Below are 15,552 nucleotides of genomic sequence, written 5' to 3'. Positions count from 1 at the left end.
AATGGTATTTTTTGGTCACATGTGAGGCATTGCCGTACTCGGGAGAAATTGGGGCACAGATTTTGGGGTGCTTTGTCTCCTTCATTCCTTGGGAAAATGAAAAATTTTGAGCCAGAACTGCATTTTTGTGTAAAAAAATGTAATTTTTCATTTTCACAGCCCAGTTGAACCAAAATTGGTGAAACCCCTGGGGGTTTGAAATGTACACTATACCCCTAGATGAATTCCCTGAGGGGTGTAGTTTGCAAAATGGGGTCACTTGTGGGGGGGTTCCACTGTATTGGTGCTTCGGGGGTCTTGCTAATGCGACATAGCACCCACCAACATTCCACCAGAATCTGAGCTGCAAAATCCAAAAATCACTCCTTCCCTTCTGAGTCCTGCCATGCACCCAAATTGTATTTTTTGGTGACATGTGAGGCATTGCCGTACTCGGGAGAAATTGGGGCACAAATTTTTGGGTGCTTTGTCTCCTTCATTCCTTGTGAAAATGAAAAATTTTGAGCCAGAACTGCATTTTTGTGTAAAAAATGTAATTTTTCATTTGCACAGCCCAGTTGTATCAAAATTGGTGAAACCCCTGGGGGTTTGAAATGTACACTATACCCCTAGATGAATTCCCTGAGGGGTGTAGTTTGCAAAATGGGGTCACTTGTGGGGGGGTTCCACTGTATTGGTGCTTCGGGGGTCTTGCTAATGCGACATAGCACCCACCAACATTCCACCAGAATCTGAGCTGCAAAATCCAAAAATCACTCCTTCCCTTCTGAGTCCTGCCATGCACCCAAATTGTATTTTTTGGTGACATGTGAGGCATTGCCGTACTCGGGAGAAATTGGGGCACAAATTTTTGGGTGCTTTGTCTCCTTCATTCCTTGTGAAAATGAAAAATTTTGAGCCAGAACTGCATTTTTGTGTAAAAAATGTAATTTTTCATTTGCACAGCCCAGTTGTATCAAAATTGGTGAAACCCCTGGGGGTTTGAAATGTACACTATACCCCTAGATGAATTCCCTGAGGGGTGTAGTTTGCAAAATGGGGTCACTTGTGGGGGGGTTCCACTGTATTGGTGCTTTGGGGGTCTTGCTAATGCGACATAGCACCCACCAACATTCCACCAGAATCTGAGCTGCAAAATCCAAAAATCACTCCTTCCCTTCTGAGTCCTGCCATGCACCCAAATGGTATTTTTTGGTCACATGTGAGGCATTGCCGTACTCGGGAGAAATTGGGGCACAGATTTTGGGGTGCTTTGTCTCCTTCATTCCTTGGGAAAATGAAAAATTTTGAGCCAGAACTGCATTTTTGTGTAAAAAATTTAATTTGTCATTTTCACTGCCCAGTTGTACCACAATTGGTGAAACCCCTGGGGGTTTGAAATGTACACTATACCCCTAGATGAATTCCCTGAGGGGTGTAGTTTGCAAAATGGGGTCACTTGTGGGGGGGTTCCACTGTATTGGTGCTTCGGGGGTCTTGCTAATGCGACATAGCACCCACCAACATTCCACCAGAATCTGAGCTGCAAAATTCAAAAATCACTCCTTCCCTTCTGAGTCCTGCCATGCACCCAAATGGTATTTTTTGGTCACATGTGAGGCATTGCCGTACTCGGGAGAAATTGGGGCACAGATTTTGGGGTGCTTTGTCTCCTTCATTCCTTGTGAAAATGAAAGATTTTGAGCCAGAACTGCATTTTTGTGTAAAAAAATGTAATTTTTCATTTTCACAGCCCAGTTGAACCAAAATTGGTGAAACCCCTGGGGGTTTGAAATGTACACTATACCCCTAGATGAATTCCCTGAGGGGTGTAGTTTGCAAAATGGGGTCACTTGTGGGGGGGTTCCACTGTATTGGTGCTTCGGGGGTCTTGCTAATGCGACATAGCACCCACCAACATTCCACCAGAATCTGAGCTGCAAAATCCAAAAATCACTCCTTCCCTTCTGAGTCCTGCCATGCACCCAAATGGTATTTTTTGGTCACATGTGAGGCATTGCCGTACTCGGGAGAAATTGGGGCACAGATTTTGGGGTGCTTTGTCTCCTTCATTCCTTGTGAAAATGAAAAATTTTGAGCCAGAACTGCATTTTTGTGTAAAAAATGTAATTTTTCATTTGCACAGCCCAGTTGTATCAAAATTGGTGAAACCCCTGGGGGTTTGAAATGTACACTATACCCCTAGATGAATTCCCTGAGGGGTGTAGTTTGCAAAATGGGGTCACTTGTGGGGGGGTTCCACTGTATTGGTGCTTCGGGGGTCTTGCTAATGCGAGATAGCACCCACCAACATTCCACCAGAATCTGAGCTGCAAAATCCAAAAATCACTCCTTCCCTTCTGAGTCCTGCCATGCACCCAAATGGTATTTTTTGGTCACATGTGAGGCATTGCCGTACTCGGGAGAAATTGGGGCACAGATTTTGGGGTGCTTTGTCTCCTTCATTCCTTGTGAAAATGAAAAATTTTGAGCCAGAACTGCATTTTTGTGTAAAAAATGTAATTTTTCATTTGCACAGCCCAGTTGTATCAAAATTGGTGAAACCCCTGGGGGTTTGAAATGTACACTATACCCCTAGATGAATTCCCTGAGGGGTGTAGTTTGCAAAATGGGGTCACTTGTGGGGGGGTTCCACTGTATTGGTGCTTCGGGGGTCTTGCTAATGCGACATAGCACCCACCAACATTCCACCAGAATCTGAGCTGCAAAATCCAAAAATCACTCCTTCCCTTCTGAGTCCTGCCATGCACCCAAATGGTATTTTTTGGTCACATGTGAGGCATTGCCGTACTCGGGAGAAATTGGGGCACAGATTTTGGGGTGCTTTGTCTCCTTCATTACTTGTGAAAATGAAAAATTTTGAGCCAGAACTGCATTTTTGTGTAAAAAATGTAATTTTTCATTTGCACAGCCCAGTTGTATCAAAATTGGTGAAACCCCTGGGGGTTTGAAATGTACACTATACCCCTAGATGAATTCCCTGAGGGGTGTAGTTTGCAAAATGGGGTCACTTGTGGGGGGGTTCCACTGTATTGGTGCTTCGGGGGTCTTGCTAATGCGAGATAGCACCCACCAACATTCCACCAGAATCTGAGCTGCAAAATCCAAAAATCACTCCTTCCCTTCTGAGTCCTGCCATGCACCCAAATGGTATTTTTTGGTCACATGTGAGGCATTGCCGTACTCGGGAGAAATTGGGGCACAGATTTTGGGGTGCTTTGTCTCCTTCATTCCTTGTGAAAATGAAAAATTTTGAGCCAGAACTGCATTTTTGTGTAAAAAATGTAATTTTTCATTTGCACAGCCCAGTTGTATCAAAATTGGTGAAACCCCTGGGGGTTTGAAATGTACACTATACCCCTAGATGAATTCCCTGAGGGGTGTAGTTTGCAAAATGGGGTCACTTGTGGGGGGGTTCCACTGTATTGGTGCTTCGGGGGTCTTGCTAATGCGACATAGCACCCACCAACATTCCACCAGAATCTGAGCTGCAAAATCCAAAAATCACTCCTTCCCTTCTGAGTCCTGCCATGCACCCAAATGGTATTTTTTGGTCACATGTGAGGCATTGCCGTACTCGGGAGAAATTGGGGCACAGATTTTGGGGTGCTTTGTCTCCTTCATTCCTTGTGAAAATGAAAAATTTTGAGCCAGAACTGCATTTTTGTGTAAAAAATGTAATTTTTCATTTGCACAGCCCAGTTGTATCAAAATTGGTGAAACCCCTGGGGGTTTGAAATGTACACTATACCCCTAGATGAATTCCCTGAGGGGTGTAGTTTGCAAAATGGGGTCACTTGTGGGGGGGTTCCACTGTATTGGTGCTTCGGGGGTCTTGCTAATGCGACATAGCACCCACCAACATTCCACCAGAATCTGAGCTGCAAAATCCAAAAATCACTCCTTCCCTTCTGAGTCCTGCCATGCACCCAAATTGTATTTTTTGGTGACATGTGAGGCATTGCCGTACTCGGGAGAAATTGGGGCACAAATTTTTGGGTGCTTTGTCTCCTTCATTCCTTGTGAAAATGAAAAATTTTGAGCCAGAACTGCATTTTTGTGTAAAAAATGTAATTTTTCATTTGCACAGCCCAGTTGTATCAAAATTGGTGAAACCCCTGGGGGTTTGAAATGTACACTATACCCCTAGATGAATTCCCTGAGGGGTGTAGTTTGCAAAATGGGGTCACTTGTGGGGGGGTTCCACTGTATTGGTGCTTCGGGGGTCTTGCTAATGCGACATAGCACCCACCAACATTCCACCAGAATCTGAGCTGCAAAATCCAAAAATCACTCCTTCCCTTCTGAGTCCTGCCATGCACCCAAATTGTATTTTTTGGTGACATGTGAGGCATTGCCGTACTCGGGAGAAATTGGGGCACAAATTTTTGGGTGCTTTGTCTCCTTCATTCCTTGTGAAAATGAAAAATTTTGAGCCAGAACTGCATTTTTGTGTAAAAAATGTAATTTTTCATTTGCACAGCCCAGTTGTATCAAAATTGGTGAAACCCCTGGGGGTTTGAAATGTACACTATACCCCTAGATGAATTCCCTGAGGGGTGTAGTTTGCAAAATGGGGTCACTTGTGGGGGGGTTCCACTGTATTGGTGCTTTGGGGGTCTTGCTAATGCGACATAGCACCCACCAACATTCCACCAGAATCTGAGCTGCAAAATCCAAAAATCACTCCTTCCCTTCTGAGTCCTGCCATGCACCCAAATGGTATTTTTTGGTCACATGTGAGGCATTGCCGTACTCGGGAGAAATTGGGGCACAGATTTTGGGGTGCTTTGTCTCCTTCATTCCTTGGGAAAATGAAAAATTTTAAGCCAGAACTGCATTTTTGTGTAAAAAATTTAATTTGTCATTTTCACTGCCCAGTTGTACCACAATTGGTGAAACCCCTGGGGGTTTGAAATGTACACTATACCCCTAGATGAATTCCCTGAGGGGTGTAGTTTGCAAAATGGGGTCACTTGTGGGGGGGTTCCACTGTATTGGTGCTTCGGGGGTCTTGCTAATGCGACATAGCACCCACCAACATTCCACCAGAATCTGAGCTGCAAAATTCAAAAATCACTCCTTCCCTTCTGAGTCCTGCCATGCACCCAAATGGTATTTTTTGGTCACATGTGAGGCATTGCCGTACTCGGGAGAAATTGGGGCACAGATTTTGGGGTGCTTTGTCTCCTTCATTCCTTGTGAAAATGAAAAATTTTGAGCCAGAACTGCATTTTTGTGTAAAAAAATGTAATTTTTCATTTTCACAGCCCAGTTGAACCAAAATTGGTGAAACCCCTGGGGGTTTGAAATGTACACTATACCCCTAGATGAATTCCCTGAGGGGTGTAGTTTGCAAAATGGGGTCACTTGTGGGGGGGTTCCACTGTATTGGTGCTTCGGGGGTCTTGCTAATGCGACATAGCACCCACCAACATTCCACCAGAATCTGAGCTGCAAAATCCAAAAATCACTCCTTCCCTTCTGAGTCCTGCCATGCACCCAAATGGTATTTTTTGGTCACATGTGAGGCATTGCCGTACTCGGGAGAAATTGGGGCACAGATTTTGGGGTGCTTTGTCTCCTTCATTCCTTGTGAAAATGAAAAATTTTGAGCCAGAACTGCATTTTTGTGTAAAAAATGTAATTTTTCATTTGCACAGCCCAGTTGTATCAAAATTGGTGAAACCCCTGGGGGTTTGAAATGTACACTATACCCCTAGATGAATTCCCTGAGGGGTGTAGTTTGCAAAATGGGGTCACTTGTGGGGGGGTTCCACTGTATTGGTGCTTCGGGGGTCTTGCTAATGCGAGATAGCACCCACCAACATTCCACCAGAATCTGAGCTGCAAAATCCAAAAATCACTCCTTCCCTTCTGAGTCCTGCCATGCACCCAAATGGTATTTTTTGGTCACATGTGAGGCATTGCCGTACTCGGGAGAAATTGGGGCACAGATTTTGGGGTGCTTTGTCTCCTTCATTCCTTGTGAAAATGAAAAATTTTGAGCCAGAACTGCATTTTTGTGTAAAAAATGTAATTTTTCATTTGCACAGCCCAGTTGTATCAAAATTGGTGAAACCCCTGGGGGTTTGAAATGTACACTATACCCCTAGATGAATTCCCTGAGGGGTGTAGTTTGCAAAATGGGGTCACTTGTGGGGGGGTTCCACTGTATTGGTGCTTTGGGGGTCTTGCTAATGCGACATAGCACCCACCAACATTCCACCAGAATCTGAGCTGCAAAATCCAAAAATCACTCCTTCCCTTCTGAGTCCTGCCATGCACCCAAATGGTATTTTTTGGTCACATGTGAGGCATTGCCGTACTCGGGAGAAATTGAGGCACAGATATTGGGGTGCTTTGTCTCCTTCATTCCTTGTGAAAATGAAAAATTTTGAGCCAGAACTGCATTTTTGTGTAAAAAATTTAATTTTTCATTTTCACTGCCCAGTTGTACCACAATTGGTGAAACCCCTGGGGGTTTGAAATGTACACTATACCCCTAGATGATTTTTCTGAGGGGTGTAGTTTGCAAAATGGGGTCACTTGTGGGGGGGTTCCTAAATTTTAGCATCTTATGGTGCCTAGAAACCTACATGGTGCCTAAAAAATAATCTCATAAAAAGGAGGCTCCAAAATCAAGTAGGTGCTCCTTCTATTATGAAGCCTGTGGTTTGGTCAACGTGCACACTAGGGCCACATATAGGATATTTATGAAAACAAAAGAATTGGGGGAATCAATTTTTAGTCACATTTCTCTAGTAAAATCTACTGTGTTCCTTAGAAAAATGTATTAAAATTGCAAATCTGCAAAAAAAATGAAATTTTGAAATTTCACCTACACTTTGTTTTAATTCCTGTGAAACACCTAAAGGGTTAACAAACTTCCAAAATGCTGTTTTGAATACTGTGAGGGGTGCAGTTTTTGAAATGGCATCATTTATGGGGGTGTCTCACATACAAGTCCCTCAAAGTCACATCAGAACTGAACTGGTCCCTAAAAAAATCAGTGTTTGAAATTTTCTTGAAAATTTGAGAATTTGCTATTCCTATTTTAAGCCTCCTAGTGTCCAAAAAAATTAAAAGGAGGTTGAAATAATGATGGAAACATAAAGTAGACATATGGTCTATGTTAGTTATTAACTATTTTGAGTGGTATGATTATTTGTCTCACAAGCAGAAAATTTAACATTTTGAAAATCGCTAAATTTTCCATTTTTTTACGACATTTTGGTATTTTTCACAAAAAAACACAGACTGTATCGACCAAAATTTACCACTAACTTGAAGTAAAATGTATCACGAGAAAACAATCTCAAAATCACTGGGATAAGTAAAAGCAAAAAAAAGTTATACCCACTTAAGTGATACATGTCAGATTTGAAAAAAATGGCTCTGTCAGGAAGGCAAAAACTGGCTGCGTCAGGAAGGGGTTAATACTGCTAACTGACTGACTAGACAGGATTTCAACTAAGTACAGGCAGACTAATTAATCACAGAGGGTAATGGGCCCCATACATCAGCAATTAATTGTGACAATCCTGAGATCTGGAGATGATTGCCACAATTAATTTTAGATGTGTGGGCTCCCCCTTTTGGCAATCCCAATCAAAAATAAATAGGGATCGCCAATCGATTGCTTAATCAGGAGCCCAACTAACATATGAGTACCCCAAAAAAATTTTTACTTTACTAAATCTGCCCAATGATATACAATTTTGATTATTTATTAATTGTTATGACCTTGTTGTTTGCTATGATTAACCATTTCACAGTCACAAGTCATGCCTGTTCAAGGGAGAGGTGTTGTGATAGGTGAAATTTGAAAGCTGATTAGAGACTTATCAGATGCATGAAATATTATGGCACTCTCAATACAGGTTTTAAAGTTCATCATTCATAGATGTTCACTTCATACTGTACCTTTGCTAAGTGTTTTTTATAGTACTCAACACATACATTCTTGTGGAAATCTTTTGTCATATATTGCTTTTGAAGAATTTCTCTTTCAAATTGCAAAAACTTGTGGAACTGATCGGATTTGGTCAGACCGGTAAAGTAAGAGGGCATGAACTGACTTTTCCCAATATAATCCTCGGATGTTCTAGTCCTCTTGAAAAGAACATTTGGTAGTTTTAATTCAGGCAGCGGCAGCTCTTCCATCAGTGATGACTCTTTATGATGTGTGCACTCCAGGTTTTCCATGTATGTCCCCTGTGACTGCGTTCCCAGACTAGCAAGTGGGGTGTTCTTTGGTGCAGCTGGGCCAGCTTGCTTTGTGTTTCGAAAAGCCTCACACACTGAATCTCTCTTGGGATCCTCTGGAAGCAAACGTGTATTCTGTGCAAATAGTTCTTTTATCTTTTTACCTGATTCCCAGGGCAGTCTCTGATCTTTGGCTTTGTGAGGTTGTAAGTGCGATGGCCTTTTTCCAGAATTCCAGAAAACCTTCTCTTCTAGACCATGTGGCTTGAAAAGATGGTTATGATTTAGATGTCCACCTGTATAATCCCATGAATCACTTTTGTTTGCTCTTTCTATTCCATCCAAAAGTTTTCTGAGGGGTACAGGTTTAGGCTGTTGCTTAGTACTGAACATAATAGGTACAAAAGTAATTGATGCGATGGAAATGTGCACCACCAAACCTGGTTACAAAATACAACAAATATATAGTGTTACATTCATACATCAAATATATAGTGTTACATTCATACATGATACATAATCTAACTATTGCATAGGTGCAATTTCCTTAATGTGTTATTGGTGCAAATGAGATATACCACATCAATTAATGCTGTGCTATTCCTGCTATATTCTTATTTCATTGTAGTCACTGACATCATAGAGCAAGTTCAAAAAGTCCCTCTGCAGTGACAGTGGGGGTTATTCTAGTTCACTCTGACAAATTCCTTCTTAGATGGACAAAACCATGTACACCGCAGGTGGGGCAGATGTTACTTGTGCAGAGAGAATTAGATTTGGGTGGGGTTTTACTTCAAAGTGAGATCTATATTGCAGTGTAAAAATAAAGCAGCCAGTATTTCCCTGCACAGAAACAAAATAACTCACCCAAATCTAATTTTCTCTGCATATTTTACATCTGCCCCCTGCAGTGCACATGATTTTGTCCATCTAAAAAGGATTTTGTCAGAAAGAGTGAACTAGAATAAGGCCCAGTGTGCTAGCCAAGTCTCTCTGCTGAGAATGTGTCCCGATGGTGGTGCAGGGTCTCTGGCAGCTCTGTAGTTACCCCGCTGGCTTTGTGCCTCTCTGGCTTCCCACAGGTGCAGAAGAGATCTGCAGACAGCGCTCACTGGGACTTTATGAACTCTCTGTATTTTACAATGTCATTGCTGTAGGTCTTTAAATATTTTCCCACATTGACACTGAATTTACAGCATGAATCGTACCCTAAGGCGTCAGGGAACGTTTTTACCATTTACCCTAAAATATATTTATATACACTGATGTTGCCCCCTTGATTTGAAAGGAAGGAAATAAAATAATAATATTAATAATACACACTGTACCCCCAGAAATTGATGATCTTCCCTGCTAGTCCGGTACACATTATATGGAAAAGAGGAAAAGGGACTGTTATTTGGGACGCACACTTCAAAGTAATAAAACTTAACTTTTAATACAGTTTATTTAAATTCACTTCTAATACTTTCAGAGAAATAACAGTGAAATAAAGAAGTTAAAATCACACAGACAAAACATAGACACATATATTGTGCTCGAATATTTAAAGAGGTGTATTAAAACCATGTATTGTTGGCAACATGTTGTGTCAATATTTTGCATAACCTCTGCAGAATGGCAGTTGTACCAATGCCACTTGTGATTCTGTATATCTTTAAATATTTTCGATATGAAGTAAATGAGATTGGTGGCTCAGAATGTAATCTCCAGTTTTTTCTGATGTTGAGGAGATAGTGAGGATTATATATATTTAATCCCCAGTAATAAAGGGGCAGATGTATTAAGCCTTAACAAGAGAAAAATGCAAGTGTGATAAGGAGAGATAAACGTCCAGCCAATCACCTGCCAACTGCCATGTTACAGGCTGTGTTTGAAAAAAGTCAGTAAGGAGCTGATTGGCTGGACTTTTATCTCGCCTTATCACACTTGAATTTATCTCTTGTTCAGGCTTAATACATGTGCCCCAAAGTGTGCTTTTATTATTACTCCAATAGGTGCTTTATTTACAGGGAACAAGTCTTATTGTGCACTAGATGTCCCCCTCTAGATGTGATTATATTAGGTTGTATTGCCTTAAATCAATCCGTATCACTGTTTTCCAGATTTACATAATGATTTATTGAAGCTCTACTGCCATCTAGTGCCCATATGCAATTAATTGGTACTCTGGTTCATTTAGTACTAAAACTCTGGGTACTTATGCAGTTTCACAATGACAGTTACCCCGTCAGCGTAGCGTGCCTGTCCGAATCAGCGTAGTCAGAAGTAGCGTAGTGTTCCCGCAGCCAGTGTAGTCAGTCAGAAGTAGCGTAGTGTTCCAGCGGCCAGCGTAGATAGCGTAGTCAGTCAGAAGTAGCGTAGTGTTCCCGGGGCCGCTTAAGCGTCCCTGTCAGATCCAGCGTAGTCAGTCAGAAGTATTGATTGTACTGTAATGTGTTAATAAGAAGAAGAATTAAAGCAACTTATTATTAACTAAAATCCAGTTACAAGTTAACACACGTCGTCATTACTGTCTCTGATGTAGGATATGGCATGTGTGAATGTGTTCCTGAAACACCCCCACTATCCACGGCAGCCCGAAGCGTGGCGAGCGCATGCGTTACGCGTCCTCCCTACCTTTTTATACCCCCACTATCCACGTCGGCGTGGATTTGATCTTATAAAGTGTGGCAAGCGCAGCAAGCCATCGAGCCCGAAGCGTGGTGAGCGCACGCGGATTACGCGGCATCCACTCGCCATGCTTCGGGCTCGGTGGCTTGCTGCGCTCACCACACTATAGAAGATCAGCTCCATGCCGATGTGGATAGTGGGGGTATAAAAAGGTCAGGAGGACTCGTAACGCGTCTGTTCGCAATGCTTCAGGCTGCCGCCGATAGTGGGGGTTTCAAATGGAGGCATTTGCCAGTATGTAACATGGAGCACTGGCAACTGACTCGATCATTGTAAATGAGACGCACTTGCGTCCACACCCCCTCTTTGAACAGGAGACGCACGTGCTACAGAACCCCTAACCCTGTCGGCAGGGTTGCTGTACCCTGCCGAAATAGCTACTCAGACGCAGGAGCGTCTTATTGCTGGAGCATCTCAGACGCTCCTGCGTGTCAAACAGATGGAGCGCCTCTCCGCCGGCGCCACCATGATCCCCTCTCTGCCAAAGAGAGGGGATCATGCTGGCGCCGGCAGTGTGAGAGAGGCGCTGACTAGGCTTGCCAGAGACAGAGATGCAGTTCCCGGCAACAGTACGGTAGTTACTTGTGTAGTTTCATGACGGCAGCCTACACTGATAACATAGCCTAGGCTGCCACCGTGAAACTACACAAGTAAGGCAGACGTTGGGCTATGCTGATAACATAGCCTAGGCTGCCACCGTGAAACTACACAAGTAAGGCAGACGTTGGGCTATGCTGATAACGTAGCTTAGGCTGCCACCGTAAAACTACACAAGTAAGGCAGCCGTTGGGCTACGCTATTAGCGTAGCTTCAAACGTAGCGTAAGCTGCGCCGTGAAACTACACAAATACCAAACTCTGTCCTCTTTACCATGTATTGGGCAGATGTTGTACTTTAATGATCAAGAAAGAGTTTTTAATGAAATATTCTGTGCTTTCTTTGGATGGATAGGCATGAGCCAGATACTAGCACACACGTCTATTTCTCATCCATTAATCCTTGGTATACGGCAGATATAAACTTAAATGGTTAATGGAGTATTTTATACTTTACTGACTAGAGCAAATCTAAATCTCAACTGTGAGAGGGTCTATTATGTCCTTTTAGCCTATTATTGGCTAGACTGTCCCCTCTGTTCTATGATTTTATTGCACCAAATTGAGCTACTAGGTTATCAGGGCTCTACTGCCATCTAGTGATCATGTGTATTAATATTAACATCAATTTATTTCATATTGGGATAATGTTACTCACAATATATATTTTGCAGGTATTGCGTTCAGAAAGTCAGTGAGGTACACTGCACCACATTAAATTAATTGGATGTGGGTTAGATATTCACATACGTGTCTACCTCACAGCTATTGAGTACCACTGTCATCGGTACCACAATCCAATGGTACTCACCTGTCAAGTCACAGTTATCTGCTGTAATTAAAGTCCCGTACACAGCCTGGCAGCAATCGGTGATGATGATGATTACCATGTATAGCTGTGTGTGGTATAAAATTTGTACAGCAATTTGTATAGCCATGGATAATGTGAAGCCCAGACAACTCAGTGACAGTCTCTGCAGTTTTTCCCCCAGACTAGAGATGGGTATTACTTGACAGGAGCCTATAACCAGGCAAAGAAACTCGGCGCTGCAGCGGCAGTACAGACTGTGCGCTGCCAAGATGGTGCGGCACCTAGTCGTTTACACTGAAGAAGTGGGCAGACTTGGAGGCGGGGCCAGGGGCATCATGCAGGGAAGCTTGTTATACACAAGGGTCTGACACACTGCACTGCGTCAGGTCCTTGTACACTACAGTACTGTAACACACACAGCCAGGTATGCATATAGAATGTATATATAGATTCTATAAGCAATGAAATGAAATTCCTTGGGGTAATGGATGGTTGTGCTGCCGAGACACAGCCGGGTATGCATATAGATTCATATGCATGCCTGCCTGTGTCTCTGCAGCGGGACCGTCCATTACCCCCAGAAATTTAATTTTTACCCCATTTGGGGTATTTTACCCATGTTCCCTGACCACTGTCCTAAAGGGATAATAATAAAAAAAAGAATAATCATTGCAGACCATCTATGCACAGCATAATGCTCATCACTACATGTGAAGGCCCTGACCCCATAACTTTCTCCATGCAGGTATATACCGTATACACATATATTTACAAAGAAAATAAAAAAATAAAGTTTGCTGGACAATTAGCTAAATTTCACCATCACACTCAAAGATGTTAAGATGACTGTTCATAAAACTACAAGATACAGATCTCAGGCTCATTTAATATTAAAAAAACAATATGATATAGCCATTAATACTGTAAAGTCCACTTGATTTCCAGGCAACAGATTCAAATACTGCAGCTACTGTACAAACACATTGATATAATCACGTTGTTCAAAGCCTCACAGAGACTACATGTTATAGAGCTTTTCAAGCAGAACACAAATCACTCAGAATCAGTCATGCCGTTTTTATATAGTTTTCTACATATATGTTATACTTTACCTCAGTCAGAAAAATCCTACGTATACAGTCCAGCCCTCAAATGCCGAACACTGTGGGACTTTTGTAACAATGCGGTTGCCATGGTCATGAAGTAAACAAGAGCTAGAGTTGTTGGCTTCTTTGTCACTATATCATACCTACTGGCTGATTGCAGTTTTGCAGCATTCCATGTCCGTCCAGTGTTCAGCTCTGTGTTTTAGCTATAAATGCACATTAAAGTAGACACTGATTTGCCTTTTGTAATGTTCTACCAGACTGAAATAATAGATTTCAAACCTGTAAATAAAAATTACCTGTATTAAGTAATAATTTATATAAGTTTGCATATAAGGTTACATGTATTACCCTATTCCCAGTGTGGATTACAGAATCAATGCCAATCTTACTGCTTATCAGCACTATAAATATACAGAGTGATCATATGGAAAGAGTAAATAGGAGGGAGTACCTTTTGCATGTAATTAATTCTGTTATGGTACATTGTGACCATAACCATTATAAGTTTTCTTTGCACTCCATAGAGCAATGCACAGCCTACTGTGAGAGGGCATGAGGGAGGGGGTTGTGCTGGGGAGGAGACGGAGGAGGCTTACCTCCATCTCCCTCTGGCTGGCTCCCCTTTGGTGCGGCGTTGGCGGCGGGGTCCCGGCCAGGAGGAACTTGAGTCCGGGAGGATTAAAGTTCCTCCAATCGTCGTCCGGCATTTTAAATGGCGCGCTCGCGGTGGAGCGGCCAATCAGAGGGAGACACGGAAAGCCACTCTGGGTTTGCCGCGTCATAGCTCCGCCCCTCCCAGCATCTTATATTAGACACTGCGGAGTGGCGGAGCTCAGACCGTCGGTAGAGAAGGAGCAGTGAAGCGCTCCTGAAGAAGGCAGAGACGGCGGCGGAGCCAGAAGCGTCAGAAGGCATAGAAACGGCGGCAGGGGCTACCAAAGCGCCCAAAGCCAGAAGCTGAGGACTGGAGAGTGCTGCAGTAGTTGGGAGGCAGAAAAGCTAACAAAGCTCCTTGCTGCAGCCTTTCCCGCCGGACCTGGTAAGTGGGCCTGGGCGGCCACCACTTACCTATAATCCCCCTAGACCACCAGGCGTTCGGGCGTTAGGCCCGTGGGTTTGTTCAGGCCCTCCAGGCCTGTGACCCAATAGTCAGGCCCTTCTGGCCTGTTTCATCACTTCCTGCCTGGCCCCATTAATTCAGGCCTCCTGCCTGTGCCTACCATATTCAGGCCTCCTGCCTGTACCTACCTAATTCAGGCCTCCTGCCTGGGCCTTACAGTACAGACACAAGGCCTGATCCCCATTTCAGCCGTTTTAGGCCTGTTGGCCATTTTGGGATTTCCATTCACTTATAAGGGAGGATTGATATACAGTATCCTCCTGAAAGAGCCTGGGTCCTACGAACGGTGGGCTTTGCAGCAACTCTTTTCGGGGGCCCAGGTTGCGAACGGTTCAAACGGACGTTGCTTTAGATGTTACGTACCTTGGAAGTAGCCAAGCACTACTGGATTCTCCCCATTTTTCTTGATGTTTGGCCGCCCGGGGCAAGATGCCCAGGAATTCCATTTGTCCGGATCTAGTGAAGATGGGGGAGAATTGCCGATTGATTGGATCACTGAACATCAACAGTGGTTGAAAGAGTCCAAGGACATAGCTCGGAGAATGATAGCGGATCATTCACACCCCCCTGCTGGTGGTTGAGGGGCAGAGCCTCTTCATGTGAGTCAATGAGTACTTGTCCGTATGGTCCACCCGGGGAGGAAGCTGTCGGAAAGTTGGGAGGTGGTGCCATATGTGGTCAAGATACGTTTGTCAGAACAAGGTCCGATTTATGAGGTAGAAGCGATGGATGGAACGGGTCAGTTGAGGATCCTCAATCAGAACAAGCTGCTTCCCTGTCCATTTCCGGAGGGCATCGAGGAGGAAGAACTTCAAAATACATGGCCCTTACCATCACCAGTTCCCAAGAGAGGCGATCCAAGCGAAGATTGGTGGGTGCCCATCAAAACACCTAACGAGAGTGTGGCGCATGACGTAGAAATTCCCGGTCCAGGGTCTGTTCCTCTGCCAAGACGTTCTCAGAGAACCCCAGGCACCCATAAAATAAAAATGCCTGGCTTTGTCTTTGCACCGTGACCATCCATTACCCCAGGAA

General features: G+C 43.6%; 1 protein-coding gene across 2 annotated transcripts in view; it reads right to left on the bottom strand.

The window, feature by feature from the left end:
* C3H6orf118 (chromosome 3 C6orf118 homolog) overlaps positions 1–13,481 on the bottom strand; it is a 36,322-nt gene extending 22,841 nt beyond the window's left edge. For both annotated transcript variants that reach the window (XM_083176473.1, XM_083176474.1), the window contains exons 1-3: positions 13,401–13,481; positions 10,435–10,637; positions 7,927–8,648 (exon numbers count right to left, since the gene is read on the bottom strand). In XM_083176473.1, the coding sequence (XP_083032599.1) occupies positions 7,927–8,601 (675 nt within the window). In that variant the 5' untranslated portion in view covers positions 8,602–8,648; positions 10,435–10,637; positions 13,401–13,481. The remainder of the gene's footprint in view (positions 1–7,926; positions 8,649–10,434; positions 10,638–13,400) is intronic.
* Between the last annotated feature and the right edge of the window lie 2,071 nt (positions 13,482–15,552).

The sequence above is a fragment of the Crinia signifera genome, chromosome 3 (genome assembly GCF_055691185.1).
Source record: "Crinia signifera chromosome 3, ASM5569118v1, whole genome shotgun sequence".
Taxonomy (NCBI): domain Eukaryota; kingdom Metazoa; phylum Chordata; class Amphibia; order Anura; family Myobatrachidae; genus Crinia; species Crinia signifera.
Note: the sequence above shows the minus strand (reverse complement) of the source record. Positions and strands in the feature narration are given on the sequence as shown.